The sequence below is a fragment of the Fusarium graminearum genome, chromosome 1 (assembly GCF_000240135.3).
Source record: "Fusarium graminearum PH-1 chromosome 1, whole genome shotgun sequence".
Classification (NCBI taxonomy): domain Eukaryota; kingdom Fungi; phylum Ascomycota; class Sordariomycetes; order Hypocreales; family Nectriaceae; genus Fusarium; species Fusarium graminearum.
Genome location: NC_026474.1, coordinates 9,704,748 through 9,719,912, shown reverse-complemented (window position 1 = coordinate 9,719,912; position 15,165 = coordinate 9,704,748). Strand labels below are relative to the sequence as shown.

Below are 15,165 nucleotides of genomic sequence, written 5' to 3'. Positions count from 1 at the left end.
CCTCACATGTGCATGTGCTGTGCCTTCTATGTGCTGGTTACACACGTACTATCTGTACTGCCATCGTCACCATTGCCCTGCATTCTTTTTCAGCTTCGACTACCATCTTTAATGACGCGAACTATGCATCAACAAGAATCGATTCGAATTGATCTCAAAATACTGAAATCACCTGTGAAATACAGTTTGCTTCGGGAAGTATACAACAATTCTCTTACAACAACTTTCGGACGATGTTGTCGTTGATGTATTTGGTGCTTGATATAACTTTTTGTCGTTGATGTATGAAAATGACATGTAAAGTTCGTATTCATCCTGCCACAGCAGGTAAGAAAATGTCACATTATTGTCTCAGTGAACTGTTTGTAATGACCAAAATATCAATGAGTATCGATCGATGTGTGATTGCTATTGAGTTGAATGTGTTTGTATATGTTTTCCTCGAAAAACTTCCACCACGTTCAGCAAGCAGCCTTGCAAACTAGATGTATAATTCTTTCCATTAAATGAATAAACGTAACCAAATCCCTTGCTTCTTGGCTTCGTAGAAACGCCCCTTTTGACCTAAACACCCAAAACGCCTAACATCAACCATTTTGCATACGTAATCCTCATCATGTTTAGTTCTCCAGCCAGTCAAGGAAGTCAGGGGTAAAGTAGCTGACTACGATGGTAGCACCAGCTCGCAAGATTCCCTCTGTCGACTCAAAGGCCATTGCCTTCAGGTCAAAGACGCCGGCCTTGGCTCCGGCGTGGATCATGGCGTACTCGCCGCTGACCTGGTATGCGGCTACGGGCAGATCCTTGCCCAAGTCCTTGGCGTCACTGATAATGTCGAGGTACTGGCTGGCAGGCTTCACCATGATGATATCGGCTCCCTCGTTGATATCTCGAACAATAGCACGTCGAGCAAGACCGCGGCCACCAGGGGGAAGCTGGTAGCACTTACGGTCACCAAATGAAGGCGCTGAGCCAGCAGCATCGCGGAAGGGACCGTACAGACAACCAGAGAACTTGGCAGAGTAGGACATGAGAACAGTCTTGTGGGCAATTCCCTCTTCAATCAGCTTCAGCTTGATAGCACGAATACGGCCATCGTTCATATCTGAGGGAGCAACACATTGAGCGCCGGCCTTAGCGTAAGCGATGGCAACATCGGAGATGCGGTCAACGGATAGCTGGTTGTTGAGACTGCCATCATCGCGGAGGATACCGCAGTGGCCGTGCGAGGTGTACTCGCAAAGACAGACATCGCAGCAAATGAAAAGTTGAGGGAATCGGCGGCGGATGATTTGAATGGCTCGGATAACGGGACCTTCGGGGTCGTCGGCGGCAGTGCCAAGAGCATCCTTGGTGCCAGCTTGCATGGGAACACCAAAGAGCATGACGGAACGGAGACCCTTGTGGACGAGAGGCTCGAGGAACGGAATCAGCTTGTCGCAGCTGAGCTGGTGTTGACCAGGGAGAGAAGGGACGAGGATCATGTCGCCCTCACCGTCGGTGACAAAGAGGGGGTAGATAAGCATAGACTATAACCATATTGTCAGAGGCATTGGTTTCTGTGTTCAATTGCATCGCATACCTTGGTGAGCTGACGCTCAGCCTGCCATGAGCGAGCCAGAGGGTGAAAGTATCCACCATGGAGCTGGCTTGAAATGTCGCCGGAGATGCTGACGCTGGTGGCAGCGGTACTGGCGTAGGACATGGCCCTCGAGATGTGCGAGGCTCTGTCGTCGAGAGTGGAAGCGGACGAGCGGGGACCGGAAATCTGGGGGCGGCGAGCACCATTGGCGTCGCGGAGGCTTAAGTCCTGAACAAGGCTGGAGAAAGACATGGTGATCGAGATGTTTGCAGTCGTTTCGCAAAGGTGAAATGTTCGTTTTGAAAAGTCGGAAAGCGAAGGTTTCGAGTCGCGACCAAGATAGAGGGTGTCAAGGTGGCCAAAAACTTAACTGGGGGCCCTTGCGATAGCGGGATCAGTCTGATGAATGGCGAGTGTTTTGGACGAGGAAGATGAAACAAGACAAAAACACAACCCAACAAGGCAGTTGGAGGAAGAAGAATGAAGAAAGAGAAAACGGGAGACCAGGAGTGGGAGTGGGAGGGTAAAGATGATAAATATTTGGTGTTTAATCGAGCGTAGTAATTGCAATTGCCAATGAGAGTGCCGCTATTTTCTACCCGAGCCCGTCAGCGACTTCCTTTCCGCTCATGTGCAGGCGGCATAAATCGGTCATGTTCGGAGAGTCCGCGGCTCAACCAATCCGAGGAGCTCAATCGCCTACTGACTCCATCGAAACTGCCAATCGCCTTCGCTCGCCACTGGAAAATTTCCTCAACGGTCTTAGTCGTATCCGTACTTGCTGCGCCTAGGAAGGTGCTATAGTGGTTGCCCTGCACCGGCGACTACCGGTCTCGCAATTGCATCCATCGAACCAGGTCTTCAGTCAAAAGCGACCCTCAAAGATTGAACCTCGGAACAAACAAATCTCAGGGTACTGAGCACAAATAGCAGATTGAGCATATTTTTCGCATAGCCCCTGAAACCTGTACTCACTTTTATATCCAATTGGCTATCCAGTCCTGCGGACTAGAAGCCTCGGAAGATTGTCGACCCCGCAAGCCAATAACGGCCCCGGCTTTGCCAATTACTCGTTCACCTTCCACTATTATTTCCATCGCCCTTCCGGCCACTACCGGTCCTCAGCCCCGGAAGACGGACCAAGTGGGGGGCCTGGTCTCCGGAGAAGCTACAGAACAAGCCACTGGATTGAAACGACCCAAGTTAAGGCCTTCCCTGTTAAACTTTGTATTTCCTCGGGATGGTTCATATCCCGTCCTAATCCTTTGCTCAATTGTGATTAGACATGGGATTTACTTTCCCATCGTATTCGCATAATGGTAAGCTAAGGTAAATCGACTCAAACTCCTAGCCGCCATGTTTTAACCTTGAACATCTTATCTTGGTGGTGAAACATTTTGGGGACGGCAGAAGACTCGATACCTCAGTCTAGGACACGGGACATCCTGAAGCCATAATATTTACCCGTGGACTCGTCCACGAGATAGGATTAACCATGAAAACAAACCTGAATGGGAGAAACTACATGCCATATTATGTAACTACAGCCACAGGTCGCCTTCTCTCGTCGTCCCGTAGCCCTCCCACTATTGAAGCATTTACAAGTCGTGAACCCACTGCTCTCTCAGCCCTGCGAAGCGAGACTAGCATCTCCTTCAAGACCAGCAAATTCAATACCCCACCTTCTGACACCGACAAAGTCAGTTCATATGCCGTCCGTAATTTATCAAAGACCACCCATTCCTAGCCATATCCCTCATGTATATGTCCGAAGACATGCAGCGAAGGGAGTATACGCCATGATTGATTCGGTAAATGGACGCAGCCCAAGTCTCATCAGATCGAGGTGTCCAAAAGGCGGTCCATGAGTGACAAGAATATCGATGTTCTCCAACACAGCACCGGACCAATCGTCTTGGTTCCGATACTGAAATGCCCAATTTCCATGGCGGGGTGACAAGGGGCTGCCATATATCTTAAGTCTCCGATCATTGGCGCATGTGATAGTCATGGCCTCGTTCTCGAGATAAAGAGTTGCCCTAGTTCAGCTCTACTCGTTAACTCTCCTATCCCCACGATCACAAGTCTCGAGCAGTATATCATGATCCACTACAACGGCGATCTTGTGCGGATTGGTTGGGAGTTGCGCCATGCAATCGTCACCTCGAGCTCTTTTAGTGAGTCTGACTGTGTAAGATGTCCAGCATGGATAAGTACATCCTAGGGGGCAATTCCGGCTGACAGTTATGCGTATCTAATATGCATACCACCATGACTGGGGTTGCTGGAGTCTGATGGCGGGTGATGCGGTGAAGCGGATAGAGACTACCAAGTCTAACACTAGATATAGTTCGCTAGGAAAGTGCAAGGACTGCACTAGAACTTTTGCTATTTTGAAGAACGACGACGGTCGATCAAAGATTCGAGTCCTGTTTTTTGCTTGCGAAAGAAAATATCGAGACAAACAATGATAAAGCAAAGCCTGGAATGTTGGTGGGAGGGGATATAAGATGCATATAGGTCGTTCGTTCAGGCAGCCACTTTTGAGGTCCTAGCCAAGATTGTGCATCAATATATTAGCAGCTAGTAGACTTATTAAAGCATTCAAAAGTGCTTCAGGTTAAATTTACAAATCCTACGTCACATTACTACGTCCATGGATGTCTCCAGCTGGTGCGAAGTTTGCTTTTCAATTATTTACCTAGTAGGTAGTCTATTCAAGTATCAACACTGTTGTCTTGGATGGGGAATTTATTATTTTCGATGAGATTTAGCCGAAGCTGACTTTGCAGATGAAGGTGGCCCTTCTTCTGCAGGCTGAGCTGGCGATTCTTCAGCCTGTGACTCCTCAGCTAGTGATCTCGCAGCTGGTGATTCTTCAACTGGTGCCTCATCCACTGGTGGTGCATCAGTTGGCACGGACTCAACCCAATGTCCCACCCGTGATTCAGTTACTCCACGAGAACTTTTCTTCGAGCTCTTGTGCTTATGCCTATGTCCATGTCCGTGCGATCTTGGCTTCCCACTGGCTTCTTTCTGGGGCTCGGCCAAGAATCAGCGCAGCAAAAAAGGGTAACGAAAAAAGGTGGCTTGCTAGGACGATGTATGTCACTACCACCACTATGGCGGCCCCTCCTACTTTTATGGCCATGACTCTTGCTATGATGACTCTTGCTATGTCGACTTTTGTGGTGCTTGCTGCTCCTCGGCTGGGAGCCTTCGCCAGACACAGTGGTCATGGCTGTCGAATACCGGCGTTTGGTTGATATATCTAGGTAGGTATTTAGAATTCGGAATATGAGCTATAGCGAAGAAAATAAATTCCAAGGCAGGCTCAAACTGTCGTATATATACTCATTTTCAAAAGTGATTATCAACCCCCCATTATCATATGAGCTCACTCCAAACTGCAGCTCAGTTGATCATATCAAGCATTCCTAAGCTTGGTTTCTATTTGAGTGGCTCAAAGAACTAGTGGTACAGTAGCAGTGTACAGAAAATAACTCACATCTCTCCATTCACGCATCACCCGTCATCCAATCTTTTTTTGTTCGACACCCTTAGACTCCCCTCAGTTGTGTGTTATCCCTGGAGTCCATAGGCTTGTATCTCTCCTTCAGTGCGTCCTCCACTGTCTTGTTCACCTTGTCCTCGGGCTTGTTGAATCGTTGCTGAAGAGCTCGCTCCACAGGAGTCAGTACGGAAAGAGTTCCATCCTCCTGAGCAATATCAACATTCTCCTTATCCTTGCTGTGATCCAGGATAACGCTGGCAAACTCCTTGGTCTCGGCCTTTGCCTTTTTGTAAGCGCTCTTAGCCGCAGCCGCGACCTTTCCACTGGCATCACCGAGCTTGGCAGCCTCTTCCTTCACGACAGGCTTAGCTCGTCGCTCGGCCTCCTTTGCTTTTTGTCCAGCCTGGTCAGCAACTTCTGAGGGGCTGGCACCAACGGCTCGAGACCAGAGTCGTGATGCAGTGTCCTCAAGACCTTCGCGTACTTGGACCCAATCGGTATGCTGCACCCATCGTGCTGCGTTTTCGACCTCAGTGTTCCATCGGTCCTTGGCAATCTCGACAGTCTTGGCCCTTTGAGCTGCAGCAACTTCGGACCGTGTAGGTGGTGGCAGCGGTGGCAGAGGGTCGATCAAGCCCTGGAGAGCGAGAGCTTGGGCGCGAAGCGCTGAGCCTTGTTGCTCACGAGTGCGCTGGTGGGCGAGCACTGAGAGATAGGCGAGGGAGAGGGTAAGCGTGACACCGCCGGTCTGACAAGCCAGTTAGCACGTCAATTCATCCAAGAGACATTCTTTTCGCTCGTAGAGTTGCGTACAAAGCCGGTGGTAAAGCCCATGGTTTAATGCTGTTAGAGCTTTGTCCAGTAGGCCGATATTGATGCGGTAATTTGCCAGGTTCTCGACGGTTGGGGACACGACCAAATTGGGAGTGACGGTCGATTGAAGCTTAAATACAACGTATCATAGCGTGCGCGAGCTCAATTGCCCCGGTATCGCGTGTCGTTTTCCCTTTGGGAAGCTGTTGAAGAGGTTCTGTTGGTGGTGGGTTGACGTAGCGCAGAGGCTCTCTCGGCAGACGAGACAAGCCGGCTCCGAAAACTCCAGCCAAAAATTTCCCTCCACCAAAAATTGTCCGATCAAGACAGCAGACTTGCGGATCGGAGGCGCCCACGTGCACGACAACGACAGGAAATACAAACATAATCGCCCTCCCTAAACCGACCGCCACCCTCGCATCCTCTATATCGCCTCCTCAATTGACACGATATCCTAAAACACCGGTATAATGGCTGGTGGTACTGTCAAATATCGGCATCTGAGCCGCAACTCAGCAGCCCGTATGGCGTTGCTGCGCGGTCTCGTAACTCAACTCGTCCATCACGAACAAATACACACAACCTATGCCAAGGCAAAGGAAGCTCAGCGCATGGCGGAGAAGCTCATCACATTGGCCAAGAGGGACAATGAGCCTTCACGAAGATCAGCACAGGGTATCCTATACGTACGTCGAACCAACCATTCATCAAGACCATTATGTTAATAGTTGCTTGTAGAGACCAGACATACATCTACCCAAACTACTAGGCGAGCTAAAATCACGATATTTGACACGAGAGGGCGGCTACACTCGTGTCGTTCGCACCGAGTCCAAGAACACCTATGACCAGGGTGAGAGCGCCATCCTCGAATTGGTCGACGGCCCCAAGGACTCGCGCTTCATGATGACAGCCAAAACCGTTGCTCGTGATCGCATGCTCGGAAAGGACCACACACCCGTCACAAGGACAAACATAAAGAAGGTCACCCAGTTCCGCGGCGAGGAGCCCTTCGAGGAGATGGTACGAAGGTTTATGGTTCTCAAGGCTAGCGATGCGACCATCCCACAAAAGGACGAGAGCAGCTTGGCTGAGGTCGAGGCTGAGCAGACGGCCGACCAGAATGCTGAACGAGCAAGGGAGATGGCCGCAGGAATCGTGCCAGAGTCAGTGAAGAGAAAGTCACAATAAAAGAACTCGTTATTGAAGCGAAGTGTACCATATTATGAGGAGGGCGGAGCTCTGCAAAAAGAAAACTGTATCAATTACTACATCATGTCATGACAATTTTCATCTAATCCTTTGATCTTTAAATTAAATCTTGAACTTCATGCTCAAGCTATATACCAACTTTTCCGATATACTCCTGAAGTAAGACACATCTAAATAAACTCAAAGGTATCGCCGCGGTCCTGAATCATCTTGCCAACTCTCTTGGAGCCCACGATTCGCTCCAACTTCATCACATCGTACTTGGAAAACACGACCTTGGCAGTTCCCTGACCAGGCTCGAGCCTTAGATCTTGCTCACTCTTGCTCAAATAACCACCTGCAATCTCAGTATAAAAGATGGGATTGTCGGGCAATCCATAGAAGATGACACGCTGCACACCGCGGAATTGGTATCGTCGGAAGTGGTGTGCTCGCTCCGTATAGAGCAGTACCCGGTGACGGCCGCTAAGGAAATGTGATCGTGCCCGAGATGCTTCTGGGACATCTGTGTACTCGGAGATCGCACCAAAGGTGACATTCTCCACAGAGCTCGATGTCGCAAAGTAGTTGCGCACGCGAACAAAGTCAAGATACGATGGGACGAAAATGAGAGTACCCGTGGCATCTTTGGCTCGCTTGGCAAGTGAAGGGATAATCGCGGAAGTAAAGTATTCAAACCTAGCATCAGGGTCCTTGTCGACCGACTTAGACTGGAATCGTGAAAAGGTCTGCTTCGCCTTGACACCAAGTTGTGATAATGTGCCAGGATACTCAGGCTGTAGCCGAACCTTTCCAGCCCAGTTGTGGCAATGTAATCGAAGCAACTCAGATAGCTCGGGAGTGTTAAAGGCAGACAAAATGATTGTTTGTCTAAAGTACTTCGCCCAATCTTCCAGATACCAGTTTCGCACGCGACTGAAATCACAGCCATGAGCGTCCTTGGGCTGGAGGTTGAGGTGTTCAAAGATGAACTCAACGTGTTCCCAATTTTGCATGAGAAGGGCATCAGCTTGGTCTACAACAACCATCTCGATTGAGCTCAGGAAGTCAAAGTCAAGCTTCTTGTCCTCCTCGGAACCAATGGCCATTCGCAAACCTAGAGGACTGGCAAAGAGAATATCTGAGTTGTAGAATTGCGAAAAGTACTTGACCGTCTTGCGAGTAAACTTCATGCCAAGGCGGAACATGTCATCATCGCTACCTTCAAAGAGATCCTTGAAGTCGGCCGGCCTGTCTGCGCCAAACCTGGCCTCCTTATCCACGTACCCATCGTCAAATCGCTTTCGGTTCTCCTGCTGATCTGGCTCGCACAGATCACGGATCATGTTGACCATACGAAGACAAGAGTTGCGTGTGGGCAGAAGGAAGAGAACCTTGGGCCGAGTGAAACCTTGGTCTCGAAGTTCCAAATCGTTGTCTTGGCCTTCTTTAGCCAGTTTGTAATTATTCTTGATTACGCGGTCACGAGTTCTAATTTCTGATTAGCAGGTGGTTCTCAGTAGCCGGGGCATGCGTATGGAGACTCACTTGAAAACGTGGTTGAGTGCATGAAGGCACGTCAATTCCCGCAACGAATCCGAGTTCCGTACTGTACGATCGCAGAACAAAACATCGTTATAGTTGAAGATGAGCGGGCTCAGATTGCGCTGAACAGCGCTGAACTCGCCAATTTTACGAGAGGAAATTTCCTTGAGCTTCTGCTTGAGCTGCAGGCCATCGAGCCCAGCAATAGGTTTCGGGACTTCAGATCCCGCATCAGAAGCTGGGTACGTGACAGTCGCTCTCAAGGTTTGTATTAGAGCTCGCTTTGTTGCCCAATTGCCCTCTTGTGCTGACTTGACTCTCTTTGCGACAATGTCTTCGTCGGGATGCGCAAAGTGCACGTCAAAGGGGTCTGTGGGGTTTTCCTCGTCCTCTGAATCGTCATCGTCGTCGACTTGCTCCTCAACTTGGTCTTCAGCTTCATCTTCGGCACGGTCAATGTCCTTTTCTGGGTCGTCTTGGCCTTCTTCGCCTTCCTCATCAGAAGAGGAGTCTTCGCCAGGTTGAGATTGTGCGGATTCTTTGTGATCCAACTTTCGTCGCTTAGAATTGGGAGCGTTGCTTTCGTTGTTGAAACTTTGTAGTAGAGCCATGTATGGCTTCGCAGATGCTGTCTCTTCATCGTCATCCTCGTCCTCGGATTCGAGATCCTCCATCACTGTGTCTTCAGGCGCAGATTCTGATTCCGATCCAGAGCTTTCTAACCTGAAGAATGCATGGTAAGTAAGCAGCCCATAAAACTTCAAAACATTGTCGTATTTGAACTTACCCATCGTTCTCTGCAAGTCGTGCGCCATCAAATCGTCGATTAGGTCCAAATCTGCTTGTCGCTTTGCCTCCTCGACCACCTCTTCCTCTACCACGGCCACCTCTTCCTCTAAAATTCCCTCCTCTTCCACGTGGTGGCATCGCTTCGGTTTGGATAGAAAATTATAGCGTATAGTTAATCCACAACAAATGTGTCGTCTTGGTTGTTTCAAAATGGTTCTTGTCGTTAAACAAAGTTGTAAAAAAAAAGTTATAAGGCTACCTTCAGCCTTGCGTGAAAACGCCACGCCATGGTGGGGTATCCCACTCATGCGCCACAGAATGGAGTCTTATCTCTCTAATCTTAGCGCGCACAACCCCAGCCGTCCCGCCAAACCTGCAATTCTTCAAAATCGGCGAAATTTAGGACGGCTTCGCGAGAAAGAACAGAAGACCCGGCCCGGCCTCACCCATTTCTCCGCATACATCATCTTCATCTTCTCCTAACAGATTCAGCTCCAAGTTGCCCAGTATGGCCGCTGCTGCTTCTGAGAGCTTCATCCACCTGGCGAGGCCTTTGGCGCCCAATACCGTCGGCCTCCAGACTAACCTTGCCCCGCTCACTGTCAACATCCAGCCTCAGGTACGATACGATTGCGAGACCCCTCTCACCTCGACTGTCATGGTGTTTTGATATTCGAGGGCTTCGTCAAAGAAAACTTTCTTGGCTAACCTTTCTCTCTTTGTCTCTATAGGCTGTCCTTTCCATCCTCGACCACGCCGTCCGACGAGACATTCGAGATACCCAGTCCACCCGAGTTATCGGCGCTCTTGTTGGCACCCGATCTGAAGATGGCACCGAAGTCGAGGTTCGCTCATGCTTTGCCATCCCCCACACCGAGGAGGAGGACCAGGTCGAGGTCGATGTCGAGTACCAGAAGAACATGCTTGCCTTGACCCTCAAGGCCAACCGTGGCGAGTCCCTGCTCGGCTGGGACGCCACTTCTCACGAGCTCAACAGCTTCAGCGCCCTCATCCAGAACTTCTTCGGCAGCCCTGACACCGGGACTTTCCCCCACCCCGCTATTCACATGACCATCTCTACCGAGCCTGGGGAGGATATTCAGTCTCGATGCTACATCAGCGCTCCCGTTGCTGTCAACGCTGAGCGTGCTGCCGACAGCTGCCTCTTCATCCAAGTCCCTCACAAGATCCTCTATGGTGATGCCGACCGAAGCGCTCTCGAGGCCATCGCCAGCGCAAAGGACTCCGAGTCCCGAACAGCCCCTCTCGTCTCCGATATTGAGGGTCTTGGACGATCTATCGAGCAAACTATCGGCCTTCTTGACCGAGCAAGCGAGTGGATCAACGGTGTTCTTGACGAAGACGAGGAGCCCAATAACATTGTCGGCCAATATCTTCTCAATGCTCTGTCCTTGGCTCCCAAGGTCGACCCTTCACAAATCGAGCACGACTTTAACAACCACATTCAGGACGTCCTCATGGTCAGCTACTTGGCCAACACTATCCGCACCCAAATCGACCTGTCTCAGCGATTGGCGACAGCCAACTTGGCTGGCAACGAGAAGGAGGGTGAGGGCAAGTCAGAGGAGAAAGGTGGCCGACAGGGAGGCAAGCGTGGTGGACGAGGAGGTGGCCGAGGAGGTGGCCAACAGCGTGAGCCCCGTGAGCCTCGTGAGCCCAGGGAACCTCGCGAGCCCACTGAGTAAAGAAGTCCGATGAAAATAAGAGCTGAGAACTAGATATTGGAGTCCAGGTTACAAGAAGGTCACGTCCCGACAAAAGTCTAGGATATTCCCCCTGGCATGCATGTGAGATGAAGCATGGGTTATTGTTTCAATAAAAACATGGCGTTGTGGTAGGCATGAAAATTCCGGCACTCCCGGCCATAGAATTGAATTCAATCGTCATAAACTATCTTCCTTTTTTTGTCCTCCTCTCCTGACTCCTAGCTTGATCTACCCCTACCAAGAAGAATTATGTCAAAGTGGTATTGAACTCGTCTAGTAAATTGGGCCGTGGCCTACAAATTCATGCCGTCCGTCCTATCCACCGATAACGCCAAGATGTTAAACATGCCGTGTACGCCTTTATGGGTCTCCCAATCTGTGAACACCATATCATGCTTTCCCCCATTTTTTAACGTCAAATTCCAGTATCCGGCTTCTGGGGTAAAGTTGCCGGGTTGCCGTATGTTGGCAGATGCGAGTAAGGCTGACTAGGCCCTTGTGGGATGTTAGGTCGGTTAGGGATATTGTAAGCTTGGGGGTGATGAGGGTGAGTTGGAGGAGCCATGTGTTGGGGGTTTTGTGGCATAACGTGCGGCGCGACGTGAGCAACGCGAGGAGAGTGATACGCAGGCATAGAGCTGCTGGAACCCTGCCTCGCCATACCATATCCACCCCCATAAGGTTGAGGTATCGGCTGTTGGTGGTACACGCCAGGGTAAGCTAGGTGCGGTGATCCGACCTGAGGGCTACCGTGATGCGATCCAGGGGCAGTGAATGGTGGCTGGGGCGGCGGGACAGGAGCCATACCACCGCCAGGCACAAACGATTGTGTCTTAGGGTTGAAGGCGTGGTTACGGTTGTAGCTTCCAGGAATCGGATGCTGGCTCTTGGGATCATGAGGATTGATGTTTGCTGGGAGCTGTCCAAAAGCGTAAGGAATGCCCATGTGCCCTTGAGGGCCAGTCGGGGTGCCTCCTCGCTGCTGTAATTGAGCAGGAGAGGCAAAGCCTGGTTGCCATGCCGGTTGCTGCGATCCTGCTGGAGGTACTGGGGCACCATAGTTTGTCATAGGACTTCCACTAGATGGGTATCTTTGCTGGTTGGCTTGAGGGGGGTACTGGCATTGCAAGTCAGTAATGATCAATAATAAACTACACTGAGATGGAACATACCGGAGGCACGGAGTACTGGGGATATGGTGGGTTTGGAGGCACTCCAGGCACCCCAGGCACTCCAGGCATTGCGGGATAGCTAGGGCCTTGCTGTGTATAGGCTGGGCCCATCTGGCCCTGGTATGCTGCACCTGGTGGCGCTTGAGCACCATATTGAGGGTTTGGAGGTGGCATATACTGCGGTTGAGACACCCAGGTCTGCTGCTGAGGTCCCCAGTATGGAGTGTAGTGGTGACGTGAATCAAAGCTATCGGAATCATCACGTCGCTGCTTGCCAGTTTTGCCTCTCTTTCCAGCATTCGCTTTGTCCTTTGCTGATACCGAGCTGGCTCTCGAAATTCCATTATCGCCATCTTCTACAACCCTAGTCAGATAGCTTTCAAGGCTGGAGTCTTGTAATAACATACCTGCGACGTTCTCCTCTGAGCTGCCGAAAATACGCTCTCGAGCTAGCTTGTAAAGCTCCTCCCGCTCCTCCCTGGTCAACCTTATGATAGTCAGTACGGGGAATTGACAACACTTTGTGACGATATACATACTTCTGATTGGCTGCGGGTTTATCCTTGGCGTCACTGCCAGTCTCAGAAGCTGGTTTGGAGGCACCTGCGCTTGGACCGCCCTCACTATCTTGGCCACGCCGCATAATCTTCTTGGGCAGAACAGCAGGAGGAGGTGTACTGCTACTCGGTGCACTAGGACTCGGGTTGATGAGTGCCAGCGAGGTGGGCACACGACAAAAAGGCGTCCTGAAAATGCGCACAGATCCTACATGAGGCTCGAAAGAGTGTGTCATGTGGTAGTAATCAGCCAGCTTGTGCGTGAGCATCCTACAGAACGAGTTGGACGGTGGGAGGTCCATGTACGGTTCCCTGAGAAATAATTAGTTTAAGTGGAAGCTAAAGAAGCAGACAGACATACTTGGAGTCTTGGACAAAGTCAATGACTTGTTTTTCCAATCTGAGAAGAAATAGCCTATCTTTGGGCGATGCCATGGCCTCAAGAAGCTTTTCATCTGGCGCCTGTCTATAAATGACGCCGAGTGCATCTGAGGAACCAGACGCACCCAGAGGGGCGCCGGCGGGTTGTTCGGACGAAGAACTTTGCGGAGTTAAAACTCCTTGGGCCACAATACCTGGGGCTTGTTGTGGCAATCTGCGCTCCGGGATATCACCCAGAGGAATGCCTCGGGCGCGCGCAGCCACCTCAGATCCGATGCGAGAGCCTGCAACAAGTGAGCCACGAATAGAGAAAGCATCATCATCTTCTGCGGCGGCCTTGACACTCGCGCTATCGTCAGGTCTCAGCGATTCCTTCTCGTCAAGCGCAAATGTTGTGCCTGATGTAATGCTCTTCCCATCCAGACTGGGAGGCTTGGTGCCGAGTTCGGAGCTTGAATCAGCTCTCTGAGAATCGTCAGACCCGCTATCCCTACCAACGATAACCGCAGGTCGTTCGGGCGCCAAGGGTCCGCTGCCATTGACAACGAGACTAGGTGTTTTCTCTCGGAGGCTCAAATCATTCAGGGATCCTGCAAAGTCGTCTACACCGCTTCTGTTCTGAGCCGGACTGGCGGTAGTTCCAAGTTGCGGCGAAGGTGTGTTTATAGCTGGTGCCTTACTAGATCGCCCATTCGCAATCACAGGACCCGTGGATATAGGCGTTGTCGAGCTCATGGATACTTCTTCAGACGGGGTGGCTATCTGTCGATTCGCAGGTGATGCGGAATCCTTGGAAACAGAGGCAGCGACCTGTCGAACAGCATGAGTTAGCGCCAGTCAACAAATGGACATGGTTCCTTCGACAAAGAACCACTTATAGAGGGGATGAATACGGGGTAAATTTTACCTTGGCGAACGAGGGTTTAGGAATATCAGGAGACACCTGGGCAGGAGCCATGATGGATTTCGATTAAGGCCACAGAGCCAATAAAATACCGTAAGCGGTGGGTATTTTAATGATGTTTGGGACAGAAGGGTGAGGGCAACGGTTGGCCAGTACGGTATGAGGCTGCAGCTTCAAGCTAGAATTGAGGCTGCGGCTGAGACTGTAGCTGTGATGGCGGGAACAGAAAGGACAGTATCGAGCAAAATCAAGAAGCGAATTCGATGGAAGCGGACCAGCAGAAGGAAAACGGAGTCTCGGTGCTCATCGTCGTGTCGTAAGATACATTGTTCACCAGCTGATTCTGATCGAATTGTCCAAGGTCCTGTTGCTACCCAATCCCCAACACTGAGAGGCGGCCTCTTTTTTTCTCGTCGAAGTGAGACGGGGTCGAAATCGGGGGTGGAAGTTGAGAATGGACCTCAGGAAACGCCCGAGTCGGAGGTCAGGCGTGTGTGCGGAGAGTGAAAGACAGGAAGAAACAACAACAGCTGGTTCCTGACAAAAAGACGGACCCAAGGCGCACAGCTCAGCAAAGCAAAGCAAAGAGCAAGGCGATGCGATGTAATGTTGCTGATGGGCGGGATCAATTGGATGTAGTTGGTTAGTCAAGGTTTTGGAGGGGAACCAGGAGGAGGTTGTCACAAGGACGTGCACCATCACTTTGCCTACCCGCCTGCCCTGGGTTATCACTTCTCTTTACTGTCCGGGACTTTACTTGGGCCCTGTGGAGCCAGTGGCACGGCAGGGCACACAGTGGGAGGAGTCGCCTGAGCCACTAAAATTGCAGGCGCCTAGGGGCCTACGCAAAATCAAGAAGATCATGAAGAAAAACGGCCCGGTCAACTTTTATTAAAGCGAAAGAGGTACGGATAGGGACTCTCAAATTGGAGGCCACTATGCAAGGGACATGCAGAATTGGAACCATGATTAGAAGCCGTCGGGTATGTG

General features: G+C 50.7%; 7 protein-coding genes across 7 annotated transcripts; 3 read left to right on the top strand and 4 right to left on the bottom strand.

Annotated features, from left to right (window-relative positions):
* Positions 1–560: 560 nt before the first annotated feature.
* On the bottom strand, positions 561–2,084 carry FGSG_10080 (delta-aminolevulinic acid dehydratase). Its single transcript, XM_011320710.1, has 2 exons — positions 1,583–2,084; positions 561–1,529 (listed from the first exon to the last, which is right to left on the bottom strand). Exons 1-2 carry the CDS (start codon positions 1,832–1,834, stop codon positions 621–623), a joined length of 1,161 nt encoding a protein of 386 aa, XP_011319012.1. The 5' UTR covers positions 1,835–2,084; the 3' UTR covers positions 561–620.
* Positions 2,085–4,374: 2,290 nt separating this feature from the next.
* Positions 4,375–4,848, top strand: FGSG_10079 (uncharacterized protein; the record flags this gene model as incomplete). Its single annotated transcript, XM_011320709.1, has 1 exon — positions 4,375–4,848. One exon carries the CDS (start codon positions 4,375–4,377, stop codon positions 4,846–4,848), a length of 474 nt encoding a protein of 157 aa, XP_011319011.1.
* FGSG_10078 (uncharacterized protein) lies at positions 4,581–6,046 on the bottom strand. The gene is made up of 2 exons (XM_011320708.1): positions 5,910–6,046; positions 4,581–5,844 (listed from the first exon to the last, which is right to left on the bottom strand). Exons 1-2 carry the CDS (start codon positions 5,928–5,930, stop codon positions 5,143–5,145), a joined length of 723 nt encoding a protein of 240 aa, XP_011319010.1. The 5' UTR covers positions 5,931–6,046; the 3' UTR covers positions 4,581–5,142.
* A 333-nt stretch (positions 6,047–6,379) lies between these two features.
* On the top strand, positions 6,380–7,100 carry FGSG_10077 (50S ribosomal protein L17; the record flags this gene model as incomplete). Its single annotated transcript, XM_011320707.1, has 2 exons — positions 6,380–6,599; positions 6,655–7,100. The coding sequence occupies 2 exons, from the start codon at positions 6,380–6,382 to the stop codon at positions 7,098–7,100; spliced, it is 666 nt and encodes a 221-aa protein (XP_011319009.1).
* A 179-nt stretch (positions 7,101–7,279) lies between these two features.
* FGSG_10076 (uncharacterized protein) lies at positions 7,280–9,572 on the bottom strand (the record flags this gene model as incomplete). The annotated part of the gene is made up of 3 exons (XM_011320706.1): positions 7,280–8,591; positions 8,649–9,368; positions 9,433–9,572. 3 exons carry the CDS (start codon positions 9,570–9,572, stop codon positions 7,292–7,294), a joined length of 2,160 nt encoding a protein of 719 aa, XP_011319008.1. The 3' UTR covers positions 7,280–7,291.
* Positions 9,573–9,846: 274 nt separating this feature from the next.
* Positions 9,847–11,350, top strand: FGSG_10075 (uncharacterized protein). Its single transcript, XM_011320705.1, has 2 exons — positions 9,847–10,053; positions 10,166–11,350. Exons 1-2 carry the CDS (start codon positions 9,943–9,945, stop codon positions 11,138–11,140), a joined length of 1,086 nt encoding a protein of 361 aa, XP_011319007.1. The 5' UTR covers positions 9,847–9,942; the 3' UTR covers positions 11,141–11,350.
* A 226-nt stretch (positions 11,351–11,576) lies between these two features.
* FGSG_10074 (uncharacterized protein) lies at positions 11,577–14,229 on the bottom strand (the record flags this gene model as incomplete). The annotated part of the gene is made up of 6 exons (XM_011320704.1): positions 11,577–12,278; positions 12,334–12,689; positions 12,741–12,820; positions 12,873–13,202; positions 13,252–14,081; positions 14,179–14,229. 6 exons carry the CDS (start codon positions 14,227–14,229, stop codon positions 11,577–11,579), a joined length of 2,349 nt encoding a protein of 782 aa, XP_011319006.1.
* Between the last annotated feature and the right edge of the window lie 936 nt (positions 14,230–15,165).

Bases quoted from the DNA above. Each gene is read 5' to 3' on its own strand.
- FGSG_10080 (XM_011320710.1), bottom strand. From the start codon at position 1,834: ATGTCTTTCTCCAGCCTTGTTCAGGACTTAAGCCTCCGCGACGCCAAT. The intron at 1,530-1,582 runs GTATGCGATGCA...ATATGGTTATAG, and splicing joins CTGAGCGTCAGCTCACCAAG to TCTATGCTTATCTACCCCCT.
- FGSG_10078 (XM_011320708.1), bottom strand. From the start codon at position 5,930: ATGGGCTTTACCACCGGCTTT. The intron at 5,845-5,909 runs GTACGCAACTCT...CTGGCTTGTCAG, and splicing joins TGGGCTTTACCACCGGCTTT to ACCGGCGGTGTCACGCTTAC.
- FGSG_10075 (XM_011320705.1), top strand. From the start codon at position 9,943: ATGGCCGCTGCTGCTTCTGAGAGCTTCATCCACCTGGCGAGGCCTTTG. The intron at 10,054-10,165 runs GTACGATACGAT...TTGTCTCTATAG, and splicing joins CTGTCAACATCCAGCCTCAG to GCTGTCCTTTCCATCCTCGA.